General features: G+C 42.8%; 1 protein-coding gene across 6 annotated transcripts in view; it reads right to left on the bottom strand.

Annotated features, from left to right (window-relative positions):
• Positions 1 to 2,024: 2,024 nt before the first annotated feature.
• The window catches only part of LOC141100123 (uncharacterized), a 48,517-nt gene continuing 30,439 nt past the window's right edge, over positions 2,025 to 20,102 (bottom strand). For 5 of the 6 annotated variants that reach the window (XM_073588372.1, XM_073588369.1, XM_073588370.1 and 2 more), the window contains exons 8-11: positions 16,208 to 17,149; positions 12,149 to 12,249; positions 11,954 to 12,065; positions 2,025 to 3,122 (exon numbers count right to left, since the gene is read on the bottom strand). In XM_073588372.1, the coding sequence (XP_073444473.1) occupies positions 2,080 to 3,122; positions 11,954 to 12,065; positions 12,149 to 12,249; positions 16,208 to 17,149 (2,198 nt within the window). In that variant the 3' untranslated portion in view covers positions 2,025 to 2,079. The remainder of the gene's footprint in view (positions 3,123 to 11,953; positions 12,066 to 12,148; positions 12,250 to 16,207; positions 17,150 to 20,102) is intronic. The other variant, XM_073588375.1, reaches the window with a different exon arrangement.

The raw sequence follows: 20,102 nt of genomic DNA, 5'->3' as shown, positions 1-20,102 counted from the left end.
GAAGCGAGGCTGCACCCACTGGCCAGGAGTACGTATAACTCATACATACAGTCATATGTTAAAGTTTGGGCACCCCTATTAATGTTAACCTTTTTTCTTTATAACAATTTTGTTTTTTGCAACAGCTATTTCAGTTTCATATATCTAATAACTGAAGGACTCAGTTATATTTCTGGATTCAAGTGAGGTTTATTGTACTAACAGAAAATGTGCAATCTGCATTTAAACAAAATTTGACCGTTGCAAAAGTATGGGCACCTCAACATAAAAGTGACATTAATATTTCGTAGATCCTCCTTTTGCAAAAATAACAGCCTCTAGTCGCTTCCTGTAGCTATTAATGAGTTCCTGGATCCTGGATGAAGGTATTTGTGACCATTCCTGTTTACAAAACAATTCCAGTTCAGTTAAGTTTGATGGTCGCCGAGCATGGACAGCCCGCTTCAAATCATCCCACAGATGTTCAATGATATTCAGGTCTGGGGACTGGGATGGTCATTCCAGAACATTGTAATTGTTCCTCTGCATGAATGCCTGAGTAGATTTGGAGTGGTGTTTTGGATCATTGTCTTGCTGAAATATCCATCCCCTGCGTAACTTCAACTTCGTCACTGATTCTTGCACATTATTGTCAAGAATCTGCTGATACTGAGTTGAATCCATGTGACCTTCAACTTTAACAAGATTCCCGATGCCGGCATTGGCCACACAGCCCCAAAGCATGATGGAACCTCCACCAAATTTTACTGTGGGTAGCAAGTGTTTTTCTTGGAATGCTGTGTTTTTTAGCCTCCATGCATAACGCCTTTTTGTATGACCAAACAACTCAATCTTTATTTCATCAGTCCACAGGACCTTCTTCCAAAATGTAACTGGCTTGTCCAAATGTGCTTTTGCAGACCTCAGGTGACTCTGTTTGTGGCGTGCTTGCAGAAACGGCTTCTTTCGCATCACTCTCCCATACAGCTTCTCCTTGTGCAAAGTGCGCTGTATTGTTGACCGATGCACAGTGACACCATCTGCAGCAAGATGATGCTGCAGGTCTTTGGAGGTGGTCTGTGGATTGTCCTTGACTGTTCTCAGCATTCTTCTTCTCTGCCTTTCTGATATTTTTCTTGGCCTGCCACTTCTGGGCTTAACAAGAACTGTACCTGTGTTCTTCCATTTCCTTACTATGTTCCTCACAGTGGAAACTGACAGGTTAAATCTCTGAGACAACTTTTTGTATCCTTCCCCTGAAAAGCTATGTTGAATAATCTTTGTTTTCAAATCATTTGAGAGTTGTTTTGAGGAGCCCATGATGCCACTCTTCATAGGAGAATCAAATAGGAGAACTACTTGCAAGTGGCCACTTTAAATACCTTTTCTCATGATTTGATACATCTGGCTATGAAGTTCAAAGCTCAATGAGGTTACAAAACCAATTTAGTGCTTCAGGAAGTCAGTAAAAAGTAGTTAGGAGTGTTCAAATCAAGAAAATGATAAGGGTGCCCATACTTTTGCACCAGTCAAATTTTGTTTAAATGCAGATTGCACATTTTCTGTTAGTACAATAAACCTCATTTGAATCCAGAAATACAACTGAGTCCATCAGTTATTAGATATAAGAAACTGAAATAGCTGTTGCAAAAAACAAAATTGTTATAAAGAAAAAAGGTTAACATTAATAGGGGTGCCCAAACTTTTACATATGACTGTACCTCCTGGTCCCAGTTTAGAAACCAGTGCCTGCACTGGGGGGATTCATAAGTCTACAGAGTAACTCCAGGCTTATCGATTTGGATCGGACAATCCCTTTAAAGCTTGGTACAAACCTTTTAAGGTTTATGCACTTGGCTATATTATAGTGTTTTGTATATAGCAGTACCTAGGCTATTGACTTCTACACCTCTGTGTATGTCTATATTTTTTAATAGAATGCCACAGTCCAATTTTTTTAGCTTCCTAAAAGTATTTTGTACCTTTTGATTGTTCAATGAACAAGTGAATTGTTTTTATGCCTTCCTCAAATATCAATGGATCAGTTCCAGAAATTATTCATATTTAATAAGGTTGCACAGGTTAAACACTGACCACATACTAAGAGTTTTCCATAAAAGTGTGATCTGACCTCTGTATTAAATACTTTGTATAGTCAGAATACAGTAATGTGGGCCTCTCTTCCATGTGACTATTTTGATGCTGAGCAAGAATGGATTTTTGGGTAAAACATTTACCACATTGGTCACAAGGAAACAACCTTTCTCCAGCATGGATTCTCTGATGTTGGATGAGATTTGATTTATGGGTAAAAGATTTATTGCACACAACACAGGAATATGGCTTCTCTCCTGTGTGGATTCTCTGATGTGTGAGAAGATTCGATTTGAGGGTGAAACACTTTCCACAGTAGGAACATGAGAAGGGCTTGTGGCCTGAGTGGATTCTCTCATGTCTGACAAGATCTGACTTCAGGGAAAAACATTTTCCACATTCTGGGCAAGAAAATGGTTTCTGCCCTGTGTGGATTCTTTGATGTCTGGCCATATCTGATTTTAGGGTGAAACTTTTCCCACAATCTGAACACGAATGCGGCTTTTGGTCTGCGTGAATCCTACAATGCTCCACGAGATGTTGCATGTCACTGAAAGATTTCCCACAAATTGAGCACACAAATGGCTTCTCACCTGTATGAATTCTCTGGTGCACAACAAGATTTGATTTCCTTGTAAAACATTTCCCGCATTCTAAACATGGAAACATTTTGCCCCCTATAAGATCTGCACTTTGCATATAAATATGGGATGGGTCCAAAGAACGATCCAAGTGTTCAGATGATATATCTCCACTGTAAAGCATCGGGGGTATACTTTGAGCCATGAGGTTTTGTGCCATAATATATGAAGCTTCAGGAAAATATTCTAAGCGATCAGGAGTATCGGAAGAAAGATCTCCATTGTAAAGAACTGCTGGTATATTTTGGGCCATATGGTTTTGTGATGCATTTGAAGACAGATCTTTATTTTCAAGGACTGGGAGTATATTTTCTCTTTGAAAAACTTGGCCCATGACTTTGTGTTCTGTTTCATCACTTGAAGACCAAACATGGTGTCTTTTCGAGATACTCCCATTGTCAGGTTCACCTATTAAAGATAAACTAAATAGTTAGCATGATACCCTAAAGTTATGGAAAATGCATTTACATTGTTCAATCTCGTAAAGGAGCTGTCCACTACTGGACAACCCCACCTTAATCATTTCAGGACCCCAATTAAAATAAAAAAAACAGTGTATGCTCACTTTTAGCATTGGCACTGTTTCAGCGATTTTGGAACCCATTTCTGTAGAGTAACTGGGCGGGTGCTCATCAGCTTTCCTATCTCATCTGAGAGGACGTCTGACTTAACAGAATATTGAGGAGTTGCAGCCTGCACGTGACACAACAAATCTCATTACTCTCAGAGAACAGCAGCGCCAACATCACTGGAACGGTGCCAATGCAGAAGGCGAGTAGCCACAGTTTGTTTGGTTTTTTTTAAATTGTTGTCCTAAAATGATTAACTTGGGGTTGTCTTATAGTAGACAACCCCTTTTAAGGAAATTGTGGATTTAATATACATACTGTACACAAATATATGCAATAGCACTCTGCATATATTGTGATTCCCCAAGAATAAGACCTACTCTAAAAATCTAGTAAAATTGTTCTTGTGATTATTTTGAAAGTATGCATGAAATACAAACCCTATTCTGCAGCACTTTACATTTTAGGTGGGACAATAGACAATAAGACATTACAGCATAACAATAATCACATAAGTCAGCAGATACCAAGAGGAGTGAGGGCCCAGCTCGCAAGCTTACAGTCTATGAGGAAATAGAGGAGACATGAAAGGTGGACGGTAACAATTACTTTCATTGTTCGGACCAGCCACAATGTAATAAATTGGGTGCTCATGTAATGCTGTATGAACCGGTTATCAGCCAGAATATGTAAAAGTACAGACACAGAGGGCTATTACATGCATAAAAGTGTGTAAGAACATGTTAAGAGGAACCTGGTGAAAATATTGAATGGGCAACACAAGGACAGTTAGGTAAATGTGTTGAAGCGGTAGGCAAGTCTGAAGAAATGCGTTTTTAGGGCACGCTTTATACTGTGGGTATTGAGGATTAATTAAATTATCCTGTGTAGGGCATTCCAAAGAATTAGCGCAGCACATGAGAAGTCTTGAAAACAGGAGTGGTAGGTTCTGATTATTGAGGATGTTAACTTCAGGTCATTAGCAGAACGGAGCACTCTGTAGCGCTATAGCATGCAAAAATGAAATGTGAAAAATTGAGAATGCTTAGTGCATAAATTGGTCAATTCATGTGTACCTGGCAGCCACGTTAAAGCAATTCTCATTTATGCGCTAAGCATTCTCAATTTTTCATATTTCCAGTGCAGTAATGCAATTCAATTTTCATATTTCATGTTTGCATGCTATAGCGCTGCAGTGCTGCTTTATTTGTTTGATTGTATTTGAGTTGGCTTCTCTAGGTAAGCACCTGTTTAGAGCGGATTTATGTTTGGATGTTGTCTTAGCTTTCTGACTGAGCACTCCGCCCTTTAGCCTCAGACGTTTTTAATTGCAACAGGATCATACCCCTCCATTGAGATTTAGACTTTAGTCTAGGAGAGGATTCACATTAGGTTCCCAGAAGAAATGTAGACTGTTTGAGAGGATTGGAATTAGGTCCTGGCAAACGAGAACCACCCTAACGTGGCTTCCAGGTACACAAACTGGCCAATTTATGCGCTAAGTTTTTCATATTTCCAGTGCAGTAAAGCAATTCAGTTTTCATATTTCATAATGGCATGCTATAGCGCTACACAGTGCAATTTGTTTGATTGTATTCGAGTTGGCTTCTCTAGGTAAGCACCTGTTCAGACCTGATTTATGTTTGGATGTGACGGTCAGTTTTTTGATATTAGCAAAACAGAGGGCACGGGTAAGGTGGTAGACTGAGACAAGGTAGGAAATGTAGGGTGGTGCTGAACCGTGGAGTGCTTTGTAGGTGAGAGTGATACATTTATATTGAATTCTGGAGTGAATTGGTAACCAGTGCCATGACTGGCACAAGGTAGAGACATCGGTGTAACGGTTGGTGAGGAATGGGATCCTGGCTACAGCATTCAAGACAGATTGGAGAGGGGAGAGTTTGGTAAGAGGGAGACCGATTAGTAGAGAGTTATAATAGTCCAGATGAGAATGAATAAGAGAAACAGTAAGAGTTTTTGCGGAGTCAAAAGTAAGAGAAGGTAGAATTCTAGAAATATTTTTAAGGTGCAGATAACAAGAGCGAGCCAGGGATCGGATGTGGGGGGGGGGTGAATGAAAGCTCTGAATCAAGTATGACCCCAAGACAGCGGGCATGTTGCTGGGGAGTAAATGGTGGAACCACACACGGAAATGCAATGTCAGGCATAGGTATGTTAGTAGAGGGAGGAAACACGAGGAGTTCAGTTTATGACAGGTTCAGTTTCAGATAGAGGGAGGACATGATGGTGGAGACAGCGGTAAGACAATCACTGGTGTGTTGTAATAATACAGGCATGATGTCAAGAGTAGAGGTTTATTCTAAAAAGCCAAGCTACAGTTAGTCAGCGTTGTAGGGGAGAAAACTGGGTAATTGCCCAGGGCCCCCACTCACTTAGGGGCCCCCAGCGCTTTTATTCCAAGGTTAAGACTGCTTAAAGACCTTTAGTGACATCAGTCATGTGACCAGATCAAAGATCCTTTAACTGCGGGAGTCTAGGGAAACTGAAGAGGAGATAGGCTGAGATGCACGGCTGGCGTTAAGTGAACTATGCTAATTCTCAGGGCCCCCAGTGTTTCAATTCCAAGGTTAAGCCTGTTTAAGAACCTTTGATGACATTACAGTCATGTGACCAAGATGTCACCAAAAGGCCTTTAACTATGGGAGTCTAAAGGAACTGAGACAGACTGGCTGATGTACAATATGTGCAGTGTTTGTATATACAGGTGTATGTTGGGTGTTCACGTGTGATGACATGATTATATTTTAATAAATGTTGATTTTTGGTTCAAGAATAAATGTGGATTGTTGTTCATAGAAAAAAAATGACATCCCCTGAAAATAAGCCCTAACCCAACTTTCAGAGCAAAACAATATAAGACCTTTTCTTCTTTTCAGGGAAACATGGTATTATATACATGAAACACTATAGCTACATACATAAAAACGTTGATCAAATTATGTCAGCCTATCTACCAATAAGGTACCCTCCTTTGATGAGACTCGAGCTAAAAAATTCACCTCTCTCTGTGCCTACACTTCATATGAATTAGGATCCATCAATACTTTGCTGTAACTAAAAAAACAGTCGAAAACAGTGACTGTTGTTGGTAGCTGGGCTCACATAATTTGATTAAATGTGTGCAAAGAACCTGACATGTTAACGTAGCACATGCAGGGCCGCCATCATGGCATTACTGCCCTTATTGGCCTATGGGGCCCAGTGAACAGAGGGGGGCCCGGACCTCACCAGACTGCTCACTGGACCCCAGCAGCAGGATTCGGCTGGCTCAGTATCCGATTCGGCTGGCTCAGTATCTATCTATTGATAGATTTGAAACAGTTAACAGCCAATCAGAGGCCGTCAGCTGACGTGGGCGTGCATGTCGGTGTATGACGTCACTGTCATGTGCTGTGGTGTCCGCATCTGAAATGGATGAGGGGAAGAGGATGCTGCTGGACAGCGGCCAGGTAGGGAGAAACTTTATTTTTAAATACTTTGTTGTACTGAAAGCCACAATATGGAGGCAGGAGGGGAAGACACATGGGGCAGGTTGTGGGACATTATTACCGTAGGGGCTAATTGAGGGATATTATTACTGCTGTGATGTACTTTATTTTTGAGGTTGTGGTGTTCAGTGGGGGGAGGCTCTATTACTGTTAAGGATGACACCCACTTTTCTTTTCGCAGTGGAAAAGTATGTTATTTTCTGCAGAGATGAGCGACTGCGGTCTGCACTGGATGAAGAAGCAAAGCAAAGATGAATATCTTCAACTAGAGACATCACTGGTGAGTCAGTGTGTTACCTGTACACTTACACTATACACTGACATTATATACAGAGCACCTGTGTATATCACTGGTGAGTCACTGTATTGCCTGTACATTGACACGATACACTGTACAATATATACAGAGATCCCGGACATCTGCAAGGAGTTTGTATGTTCTCTCTCTTTTTTGTGTGGGTTTCCTCCCATACTCCAAAGACTTAAGGGCCTGTCACACTAAGCGATATCGCTAGCAATATCGCTATAATGTAACTGGTTTTTGTGACGTTATAGCGATATTGCTAGCGATATCGCTATGTCTGATACTTACCGCCGACCGCTCCCCCGCTGGTTATCGCTGATCGCGCGAGAACGTCCAGGACCGTTTCTCGTCGTCAACTTCCTGCTGGGGCTTCCTGCTGTCACGACGAGTGACGTGTGGACGCGGGCGGGAGGACGTCAGGATCGCCTCGTCTGACAGGTAAGTAGCGACCCCCGACCCCTGCGATGTCGCTGGTGATATCTGCCTGTGTGGCAGCTCACTAGCGACCACTTAGCGATGTACCAGTGATCCTGACCGCGTCATATCGCTGGTCGGGATCGCTGGTACATCGCTAAGTGTGACAGTACCTTTACTGATAGGAAAATTAGATTGTGAGCCCCAATGTGGACAGTGCTGATAAAATCTGTAAAGGGCTGTGGAAATAATGACGCTATATAAGTAAAATAAAATCCTGTGTATAATGGCACTTATGGTAATACTAGTGTTGTGTTTTTTTTTGTTTTTTTTTTATTGATGATCAGTACTGTAGTATTCGGTCACTGTATGATGGCAATGGCAATATGTGGTCTGGTCATGGTGTGTCGGTATTTGTTCCTTGTATGTGGTGGTATTATGTGATCTGGTCATGGTGTGACGGTATTTGTCACTTATATTTGTTATTATTTGGTCACTATGTGTTAAGCGTCGGGTTCCTGCAGCTGCACAGCGGGAATCCAGAACCTTGCATCCGGTGGTCTCCCAATCTCCACCGACCGCACAGCAATCTCGGCGTCCCAGACGCTCTGCTCAGACCGGTTCTGTAGGACTGGTTGTTGCTGCCACCTCGGGGTCAGCAATAGCAGCGCAGGCTGTCCTGCAGCAAGCCACTCCAGAGGCTAAGTCCTCTCGTCCCGCTACTGGGCATGCTCACGAGACGATCTCCCATTGGAGATCGGGAGTCACATGCTCAGGTCCTTCTCCTGATCTGATTGGTCCATCTCAGAGATCTGGAAGGTCCCGGCAGCGCACGGCTATAAAAGGCCCGCCTTCTTGCTAGATGTGTGAATGGTGATGGATGTATGATTCTGGTGACTGACTTATTAAGATTCCCCTCCCTCCGATATTACGCTTGTGGATAGGGAACTATACAAAGAGTCAGCGCCAGTCAGTGGCAAGCCTTAGGCCACTGTGCACACCGCACCTCTACACTAGCGTGTAGGTGTAGCCTCACGGCACTATCGTATAGCGGCTGTGTTTGCCGCCGCGCTGCAGTCAGCAGCACTTACCGGCGTCTGCGGTAGCGACGCCGCATGCACAGTAGGTCTAGACGGACACCGACCTCAGTCTCCAGGCTTGGAGTTTGTTTATGTTACAGCTCCTCTGTGAGCTAACAGAGTCCGCTCAGCGCACATCGGGTGGCGTTTAACCCGTGCGTGTTATACAGCCATATAGCTAGATATTGCTAGATGTGTGAATGGTGATGGATGTATGACTCTGGTGACTGACTTATTAAGATTCCCCTCCCTCTGACATTACGCATGTGTATAGGGAACTACAGAAAGAGTCAGCGCCAGTCAGTGGCAAACCTTAGGCCACTGTGCACACCGCACCTCTACACTAGCGTCCGGTGGTGTCACGTCTCTCACGGCATAGCGCTGCCGCCGCGTTGCATTCTGCATTTATCGGCGTCCGCAGTAGCGACGCCCCATGCACAGTAGGTCTAGACGGACGCCGTCCCGTCTTGGACCCGTGTCCTGTGACCCGATACCGTGCGTGCAATTTCGCTTAGACCTGTAAGTCTAACAGGCTCGGTGTTTATGTTACAGCGCCTCTGTGAGTTAACAGAGTCCGCTCTGCGCACATAGGGTGACGTTGAACCCGTGCGCATTATACCGCCATATAGCACATCTGCCATTGTCCAGCAGAGGTTCTAACACCTACTGCACGGTGGACCCCGGGCGGCGAACGCACTTTCTATTATTTTATATTTAGTGCATTCCACCGTCCCTAACACTATGTAATGGTGATATGTGGTCTGGTCACGGTTTGGCAGTATTTGTTCCTTGTATGTGGTGGTAATATGTGGTCTGGTCAATGTGTGACAGTATTTTTGCCTTGTATGTGGTATTATTTGGTCACTATATAGTGGTAATATGTGGTCTGGTCCCGGTGTGGTGGTATCTGTTCCTTGTATGTGGTGGTAATATGTGGTTGGGTCATGGCGTGATGGTATTTGTCCCTTGCATGTGGTATTATTGGTCATTTGTAAAAAAAAAAAAATGTATGTGACATTCCCTTAAAGAAAAATAAATAAAAATATACCTAAAAAAAATATTGGGAATTTTAAGAAATGTTTAATAGGTTAGAGTTGAATAGGGCATGGCCGAAAGAGTCTACCTTGTAATGGTGGCAGACTGAAAAAAAGCTAATGGCTATGTACAGTGGGAAAAATTGGAAAATAAGTATTTGATGCACTGCCAATTTTGCAAGTTTTCCCACCTACAAAGAATGGAGAGGTCTGTAATTTTTATTGGAGGTACACTTCAACTGTGAGAGACAGAATCTAAAAAAAAAAAATTTAAAAAAAATCCAGAAAATCACATTGTATGGTTTCTTGGGGTTGTACTCATCCTCCTTCCTCCAAACACGGCGAGTGGAGTTGACACCAAAAAGTTCTATTTTGGTCTCATCTGACCACATGATCTTATCTCATACCTCTTCTGGATCATCCAGATGGCCATGTGCTGGTGTGAGCAGGGGAACCTTGCGTGCCCTGCAGGATTTTAATCCATGACAGTGTAGTGTGTTACTAACAGTAATGTTTGAGACTGATCCCAGCTCTCTTCAGGTCATGCAATAAAATGCAATTTAATTATTTAAAAATCATACAATGTGATTTTCTGCTTTTTATTTTTAGACTTTTGTCGGCAGTGTATCAAATATTTATTTCCCCCACTGTATGTGACATGGTGTTCGATGGGAACTGTTAATGCGGTGCAGAAGTGGAGTTTTTCCAAGAGTGGGTAGTGGAACTGTGGCAGGTTCGAAGGGTGTAGGCGGAGCTGGGGTAGAGTCTAGGTGGAGTCTCAAGGGGACCCGAAAATTTTGCCAGAAACACTAGCTGTTGTGGTAAAACAGATAGGGAAATGTGTTGTGTTACCTGCTATGCTACGAGCTCCTGGACTTTGACGCAGGCTCAGAAACTGGATGATGATGGCAGTATATTTCAGCCATCATCTGCCTCTAACAGCCACAAGTGGAGCGGAGCTCCGCCAGCGGCCATTAGCTTGTTGACAATATATGACAGCGGCATTTACAGTGTTCAAGCATTGGCTCACGCCCTTCTATACTACCTATGCTGCAGAGGACCAGGCAGTATACCTTTTTGCATCCCTGATAAATCTTTAACTAAGTTGTCCACTAATTGGACAACTCCACTACTTGGACAACTCCTTGTCATACCCCTCGCTTGGCCCCGATAAAATTAAAAAGCTCATACCTCCCGTGCCGGCACGGTTCTCACGGCGTCACCACTCGCTCTCCCCGAAGCTCCTGTGCTGTTGCTGTGAGATGTGACCCCGGCACGCAATCAGTGCTTGCTTCACTGTCCCCGCCTTCTGCCGAATTGAACATGAAGAGTAAGTCAGATCAGCTGCAGCCAGCACTTCCTCTTCATGATTGATTTGTCTGAAAGCGGGGAGTGACGCTAGCGCTGATTGGGTGTCAGGGTCACGTGTCACAACAGCAGCACGTAAGCCCCGGAGGAACCGAGTGCCGACAAGGCAGGAACAGCATTGGCATGGGAGGTGACTATAGGCTTTATTTTATCAGGGCCAAGCATTTAGATCAAAAAGGGATTGTCCTAGTAAAATATATTTACACATTTGAACTATCCTCCATGATTATACATTATCGTTGTTTCTTTGCTAAATTAGACTAGTAGACACAAACTGGTCGTTACTTATGACACTGGGTGTGGCATAACAGGGGGCATATATAGGGTTTTATTGATTATTATGTTAGTGTGCTCGATACGCCATGTCCTTTCGTACCACATAGGTCTTTGACCAGGATTTCACAATTGACCCAATAAAGGTTACGCTTTAAAATTCTCACTTAATGCTATATTTACAATCATGACGCCAGAACAATGTGCGGCGTAAAAACAATTTCCCAATACAATGTCAGAATTGCATTTTTTTTTCCCCGCGATGTGGCAAACCTTCATACGTCAATGTACGAAAACGTAAAAAAGTTATGGCTCTTGGAAGAAGGGAGGGGAGGAAAAAATATATATAAAAAATAGAATTTGGCCATGTCAAGTAGGGGTTAACTGGATTGGCGGCAAATCTAATTAAAAAAATTGAGAGCATTATTTTGCTTTTCCAGATTTATACCTAGTGTTACATGAGCCAAACATACCAAATCACACAAACTCCAAGGCTAAGGGCACAGTTAGATACGGCCTGATTTATGGGTCTTTTAGATATTCTACAGTCTCGAAAGCTTGCAATGTGTTACCATCTTTTCAGTTAGCCATTAAAAGGTATCAACCACTGAGGACTCTTAATTCTAAATATTCTTCTTAGATATTCTAGTAATCTAGGGGGCTTTTGATTAGACAAAGCATGGGATTACCATTGTACAAATCTGTAGAGTGTTCCATCGCCATGAAGTGATGATTGCCCATCGTATATGTGTCAACTTCATCATCTAGATCTTCAACTTTAATCTTCAGGAACCTTTCATCCTACATGCACACATGTAGCACAATACCAGTGAAAATAAGTCACAGCCTATATAAATCATACAGACATGGACACCTCAACCTACCTGATAGTCCTGTGCTGGAGCTTTGTGGTTTTCCTCTGGACCATCAGGGAAGCATGGCAGACTGGGAATGCTCTGTGTTGTATTTCTCTTACCGCTTTCATCTGTTGGAAATACAGTGACCAAAATGTGTTGTTACTAGGTTGTGATCAGACAAAGAACGACACCCTGGCATTACATAAAGTGACCGGCGGCACTGAATGACCGACGATTGAAAAGATTTACTAATTGGCATTGATTTAGTCGCCCATTTACCCACCCCGTAAACGATGCGCACTAAGAGATCCGTACTAGCTACCATTATTCTTGGTACTGCGAGTCCTGTCACATGCAATACTGACAATAATTATCTATTCAACTGAGCAAAAGATCATTTCACTTCAAGAACGAGCATTGGGCCCTTTCGTTGGGTGATCAGCAGCCTTTTTACAAGGCAAGAGAATCAAGAAACGAGCGTTTTTAAGAAAGCTTTTTCAGGATCATCTTTCAGTGTAAACACAGCTTTAGTTTCTGGACATTCTTTGAACGGCATTGTGCTTGGTGATGTAAGGTTTGAATGCAGCAGCTCAGTCATTAACCCCATGCCACTGAAGGGGTTGTCCGGCCTTAGAGCCCCGTCACACATAGCAACGCACCAGCGATCCCGACAATGACCTTGTCACGTCGATTAGTTACCCACTGTGTACCTTAGTTACCAGCGCTCTGATGCAGGGAGCTGGTAACCAAGGTAAACAGCGGGTTTCTAAGCGGCACGCGGCACTTAGAAACCCAATGTGTACCTTGGTTACCAGCTCCCTGCAACAGCGCGCTGGTAACTAAGGTACACATCGGGTTTCTAAGCTCTGCGCGCCACTTATAAGCCCTCTGTTTATCTTAGTTACCAGCGCCAGCTCGCTGATCGCTGGTCTCCCGCCTGTCACACGCAGCGTGCTGGCCAGCGATCAAAAAAATGTCCTGGCCATTCCAGGACGATCAGCGATACCCGGCAGGGGGGCTGGTCGCTGGTAAGTGTCACACACAGCGATCTCGCTGGTGAGATCGCTGTTGCGTCACAAAACTTGTGACTCAGCAGCGATCTCGCTGTCACACGCTAGCGAGATCGCTGTGTGTGACGGGGGCTTAAGGCTTCACTCTATATGACTGCAGACTTGTGAATCCTCACGTTATGCGCATTTTGAGGATTCTCTGGTTCCGGGAGCGAAGGGGGTGGTGGGTCACATGCAATTTGAATACTTCTGACCACATTCCAACTATACTCATCCGACCTTCCTCAGTATCCTTGCATTGAGCAATACTGTGCCAGTCTAGTCAGCACGCGACCGCATCTATGCATATCGCATATTTGCAGTCACGTGCCCCCCCACCACCAGGGAATCATCACAGCACATTCGATGTAAGGATTCGCAAGTCTGCAGTCACAGAGTGAAGCCTAAGGCGGACAACCCTTCGGCACAGGGGAAATATGATCACAAGCTACTTTATTCTACAGCCCTGGAAGCAAAAGAATTTCACATGTTTCATCTAAGTTTAGCTACAATATCTGGCAAACTCAACAACTCTTAGGGCCCCGTCACACATAGCGATCTCGCTAGTGCGATCGCTGCTGAGTCACAAGTTTTGTGACACAACAGCGATCTCACCAGCGAGATCACTGTGTGTGACAGCGATCAGCGACCGGTCCCCCTGCCGGTATCGCTGATCGCTATAGGAAACCGCTGGACATTTCTTTTGTCGCTGGTCTCCCGCTGGCCAGCACGCATCGCTGCGTGTGACAGGCGGGAGACCAGCGATCTGCTGGTAACTAACGTACACATCGGGTATCCAAGGGACGCACGTCCCTTGGATACCCGATGTGTACGTTAGTTACCAGCTCCCTGCATCAGCGCGCTGGTAACTAACGAACACAGTGACGCCACGCGCTCGGCGTCGCTGTGCTGATCGCTGGAGAAGCTGTCTGTTTGACAGCTCACCAGCGATTACATAGCAACTCACCAGCGATCCTGACACGTTGATATCATTGTCGGGATCGCTGGTGAGTCGCTATGTGTGACTCCAGCTTTAGCCAGTCTACTAAACATATGGAAATTAATTTACCAGAAGCTTGGGGTCACTGATAGAATGTTTACTTGATTTACGGCCCAGATTTACTAAACCATTATGCATATGATCCCATTTTATGCTGCCTTCCTTAACCACTTCCCTACATATAATGTACCGTTAAAGAATTATTTAGCCACAGATGTTAAATGCAGCTCCCAATCTCTGAAAATGGCACATAACTCCACCTACCCATCGGCGCCCCCATAATGTGATCACGGAGCGACGATGGGCTACCATAACAGCCGAGGGTCTGCTAAAGACCTCTGCACTTTTCATGAAGATTCTCCTTTGAAACTAGCATTTAGCGGGAGTTCACAGGAGACTGATTTTCGTTATACATAGGTGTGCGGATGCATGCGTTGTATAGTACTAATGATCAGATCGCAGGTTCCAGTCCCCTAAGGGGACTAACAAATGCAGCAAAAAGTGAAAAAAAAAGTTTTGGGAGGTGTGTTAATTTAAGGGGTTAATTCGTTGTAAAAAAAATGTGTGGGCTCCCGCATTAACAAATTACTGTGGGAGCCCACACGTGTCATTTCATGTCGGGTTGGGGAATGATTTGACAAAAGCCGGCAATTGAATTAGCGGCTATTCTGCTATGAAGAACTCTGTGAAATATAAATATATATATATGTGTCTCAATGACATGAGTTTATATATATATATATATATATATATATATATGCATTCTATGTGTCTATACCTATTCTTTCTTTTATGTTATAAAACCTGCCATAGGACTCCATTATATGTCCATTTTGCAAGCCGGCGAGAAAATCTCGGCATACGGATGCCATACGGATTACATACGGATACTTACATGCGCAAAATACGCGACCACACCTTGATTACGGATGACATACGGAGCACTATTTAGAGGTCATTCATCCGTATTACGCATGTAAAATACTGACCGTATTTTGCGTCGGTTAGTGTGACCCCAGCCTTAAAGGGGTATTCCCATCTCCAAGATCCTATCCCAATGTAGTAGGTGTAATAATGATATTAGCAAATACCTCCGATTAGAAATGTAGTATAGTTTTTCTGATTTACAATGCCTCATTCCTCATGTACAGGCATTACAGGACCTTAAGTATCCATGGTTACGACCACTGATATAGTGACAGTTAACTACTTGCTAGTGGTCGTAACCATGGATACCTAAGGTCCTGCAATGGCCGCACATGAGGAAACAGACATAGTGAATTAGAAAAACTTCACCATATTTCTAATTGGCGATATTTGCTAATATTATTATTACACCTACTACATATTGGGATAGGATATTAGAGATGGGAATACCTCTTTAATGTCATCTCCCCCATCACTAACAGAGGAATAATTTATTGATTTACTTTGCATCTTCCTTTATGCTAATTAGGGCAACCGCATATTTAGTCATTGGCTACTCTCAGGAACTTGTGATATACACATACAAATCACTAATTTTTCAATTAAAGGGGTTGTCTAGTACTCGAACAAGCCCATCTTAAATACTATATAAAGTAGATGCCCACCTACAGCACCAGCGCTGCTCCGAGGGCTTGTGTGACATTGCAGCTAACCACCGGCCACTAATTAACTGCAGTTCTCATAGTTTTTTGGACATACAAGGTTCATCTGAAGGAAGTGTGAACAGAGCACTCCATCAGCAACCACTTATTGTTATGCATTATCAAGCGAGTCCTGGAAGACACGGCATCGGCACCGCTATGATTGCACCGAAGTGAAAGGTGACTTATGTTTAGTTTACACTGGGGGATATAGCATTTAAGAAGGGGTTGTCTGAGTAGCGCTCAATCAATTTAATCTGCAATTTTACTGCTAAATATGATTACCTGGAGTTATGAGGTATATGTTTACCTCATATCAAAGTGCTTTCCTTTTTAAGTAAGACATATTACATAAGACCCTATAAACAATAAAGGTGACAGACGGGGCTATGCAATACACTTCAGTTACCATGTTCATTGCCTGTAACATGTCCTCCTCCTGCGTGGATTCTCCGATGCTGAACAAGATTGGATTTGTGAGTAAAAGATTTATTGCACACAACACAGGAATATGGCTTCTCTCCTGTGTGGATTCTCTGATGTGTGAGAAGATTCGATTTGAGGGTGAAACACTTTCCACAGTAGGAACACGAGAAGGGCTTGTGGCCTGAGTGGATTCTCTCATGTCTGCCAAGATCTGACTTCAGGGAAAAACATTTTCCACACTCTGAACAAATAAATGGCCTCTGCCCCATGTGGTTTCTCTCATGTCGGACCATGTCCGATTTTAGTGTGAAACATTTCCCACATTCGGAACATGAAAACGGCCTCACCAATCCATGTGTCCTCTGGTGTTTAACGAGATCAGACTTTTTAATAAAGCACTTGCCGCACTCTGAACACGTATGTGGCCTTTGGCCTGTGTGAATTCTTCGATGCTGAACGAGATTTGACTTGTGACTAAAACATTTCCCACATTCCAAACACGAAAATGGCTTCTCTCTTGTATGAATTCGCTGATGCACGATGAGATTTGATTTCTGGGAAAACCACTTCCCGCAGGCTGAACACGAAAACCTTTTACCCCCCATGCTGTCTGTAGAAATATGGGACAGATCAGGAGAACGTTTCAGGTTATTGGAGGGGCTAGACGACAGACCTCCAGGGCACAGCACCGAGGGGAGATTTTTGGTAACAAGGTTCTGCGTCACAATTAATGAAGCTTCTGAGAACTGTTTCATGTGACCAGAGGGAACACATGGTAGATCTCCTTTCAGAGAAAGTGGAGACAGAGCTTGAGTAGTGAGGCTTTCTCTAGAAGAATTTTGGACAACGACGTTGTGTTCTGTTACAATGTCCGGAGGCCAAACAAGGTGTCTTTTCGGAATAGTCTCACTAATGTTTCCGCCTGCTGGAGATAAGAAAAAACACATTTATGCCTCAATACTTATTGTCATTCACAGACAAATAATAGCATGATCATGAGTATGACAAAGTATTTCAGAGACAGAGTGCTGCACGAAAGAGTAAAATTACAAAACCAAGAGTGTGTGTAAGTAGGTAAAAAAGTGCAGTACTAGGCTTGTCTCTGGGCACCATCATCCAAAGAAGCCCTCCCTACAAAGTTTTTATCCTTTTAACATATTGCCACCATTTTATATAGCACGGTGTACTTACAATTGCTAATTTTGCCTTTCTACCCAACTAATCCTTCTCTTTTCTCTGCTCTATGTAGAAGCAGGAAGTATCATGTACATGCAGAAATCATTCCCCTCTTTATCTCCTAACCCAGCTGCTTCGTCCTTCCCCTGCCATTGACTTTTGCAGTGACTCATGTGTGATAAAGGGAAAATTGACTTCGTGTTTCTACATACAGCTTAGAACCTAATCAGTAGAAAGGGAAAATTAGCAATTTTAAGCACAGAGTGCTGTATAGTATGAGGATTGCAATATATTAAAATAAAAAATTGATGGGAGTACTTCTATAATCAATACATCAATCTAAGAGGCAATCTCTCCTGGTGGAGAATGACACGCCTGACAAGCTGGTGTAAGGAGTCTTATCAGCCATGACATGGACCTCTGGGAAATTAAATATATAAGACGACTTGAATTCTAGTGCCACCTATTGAATGTAACAATTCTAAAAGTCAATATCGACCTTTTTAACGGCTCTTGCCACATGACTTAGCATAAAAGCCAAACCAGAACCTTCAATTGCAGACGTGTTTCAGGGTGTTTGCCCCTCATGAACGCAAAGAATAAGGATTAATTTGGCTGGATGAGTGGCGTCTGACAGGAATCTAAGTTGTAAAGTGTCCTTGTGTGACATTCCAGTAATGGATGCCAGTAGAGCTCAATACATCGAAACATGTAATTTTAGAAGCAAAAAGTGTGATGGAAAATAGGTAACTAATAGCCAAAAAAACAAATATACATATTAACTGCACTTAAATAACAAGGACGAGAGAAAGTCTTCTCCATATCACCAGGAACTAATGAAGTGAATGTTGCCCAACTATCTAGGACGAAGGTATGTGGATTAGCATGATGGCCCCTCAGCACCTTGAGGTGAACGGGATGAAATCACTCAGTGGCATCAGTGATTCACCTTCCATGTTTGTACCAATTGAATTCTGGCAAAAAATACCCGTATATTTAGGACTGTTTAAATTATAATTTTTTTATTAGTAGTTACCTACAAGAAAATTCCTAGATTACATAGATATATCTGCATGAACGGCAGGAGAGTAATAACATGACAGCAAACAAATAAAGAGCGCTCTTAGAAAAGAAATATAACATTTATAGGGGGTCATTTCTTTAATAAGGCCAGCCATCAGCAGGTATTTAATAAATCAGTAGTGTATATAGATATTAAGTGATTTACTGATAGTGTAATTTAGAACTGTCCGTCCAGGTCATCAGACCTATACAGAAGTAGAAGTTACATTTAAACAATCTTGAATATAGGGATTTTTTTGCCAGTTAGCATTTTGTATATAGAAGGATTTTTGTTAATCCCCACCAGGGCTGTTGAACAATTTGATTGATTGTCGATCACCAGTCACCTTGATGTCGTCATGTTGGTAGCTAAGCATATTTATAAGAGACGGGTTCATCTTGCCCTACAATAATTTCTAGGTGCGACTACATAATTTAATAAAATAAAGTCTTCACAATTGTTTATCACCTTCTTAAAGGGAATCTGTCATCAGGCTTTTACTATTTAATCTGAGAACAGCACAATATAGAGGAAACAGCCTGATTACAGGGATGTGTCACTTACAAGGCTGTGTGTTGTAGTTACAAAATAATCAGTGTTTTATCAGAAGGAGATTATCACTGCCTGACTAGGTCTCACATGCAAAACAGTCATCTTAATCTGTGTAATCCCGCCCCCGCCACTGATTGGCAGCTTGCCAACAATGTACAGTGTGCACAGGAAGCTGCCAATCAGGAGAGGGGGCGGGGTTATACACAGCTCAGCATTCTGACCACTGCTGCATTCACAAAAAGAGAAAACAAGGATTCTAACAAAACTACACCAAGCAATACAGTAACTGACACATTGCTGGGATCAGGCTCTCTACTCCTACATCATGCTGCTCTTAGATTACATAGCAAAAACTGATGACAGATTCCCTTTAACAACAAGAAGTCACTCGAGTGATCTGATAATACCCTATCGGTCCTAAAGTTTTGCTAGAGTTAAATATTATTTGCACGATCCAGCAACCATTGTGTTATACAGTAGCTTCTTACAGCTTCTACAATTTGCAGTCTTTTATATGGTTAGCAAACAATCTGCAAGTGGAGAAAATAGTGAGAACTATACAATATATTTAGGAGCTGCTAGATCTCTGTACTGTATGTACCCTATAACTAGACCGAAGTCTTAGCAATAGTAAGGAAAGTCCTACGTCCTGATATGCCACATACACTTTTTTTTAGAATAAGGCTGGTTTCACATTTGCATCTGTGTGCGCAGCGTTTTATCCGCAGCAATCCAAATGTGTCATGTGTACCTATCTTTAACATGGTGTACGCAGGGGCATGCGTCAGCATACGCATGCGTCGTTTCTTGTTGTGTGGCGGTGTCCGGCAAACGCAACGTTGCATTTTTTGAAGCGGCAAAAATCTGTCAAATACGCGCAGGCATGTGCATGCGGATGAGTGCGTCAAAAAAAACGCATTACTGTCTATGGAAACACATTGGTATGCAAGGACATGCGTACTTCTAATGTGTTGGTCCCGGAAGTGATTTAACCACCTGATAATTGATAGCTCTATAAAAGGAAGTGTGGACACTGAAGGCCATAACTCTCTGGACAATACCACAACAACACTGGCTATGTAAGTAT

Source organism: Dendrobates tinctorius, unplaced genomic scaffold, assembly GCF_039654945.1.
Source record: "Dendrobates tinctorius isolate UK_male_01 unplaced genomic scaffold, ASM3965494v1 ptg000103l, whole genome shotgun sequence".
In the NCBI taxonomy this organism is placed as follows: Eukaryota; Metazoa; Chordata; class Amphibia; order Anura; family Dendrobatidae; genus Dendrobates; species Dendrobates tinctorius.
This window is presented reverse-complemented; position numbering and strand designations above follow the sequence as displayed.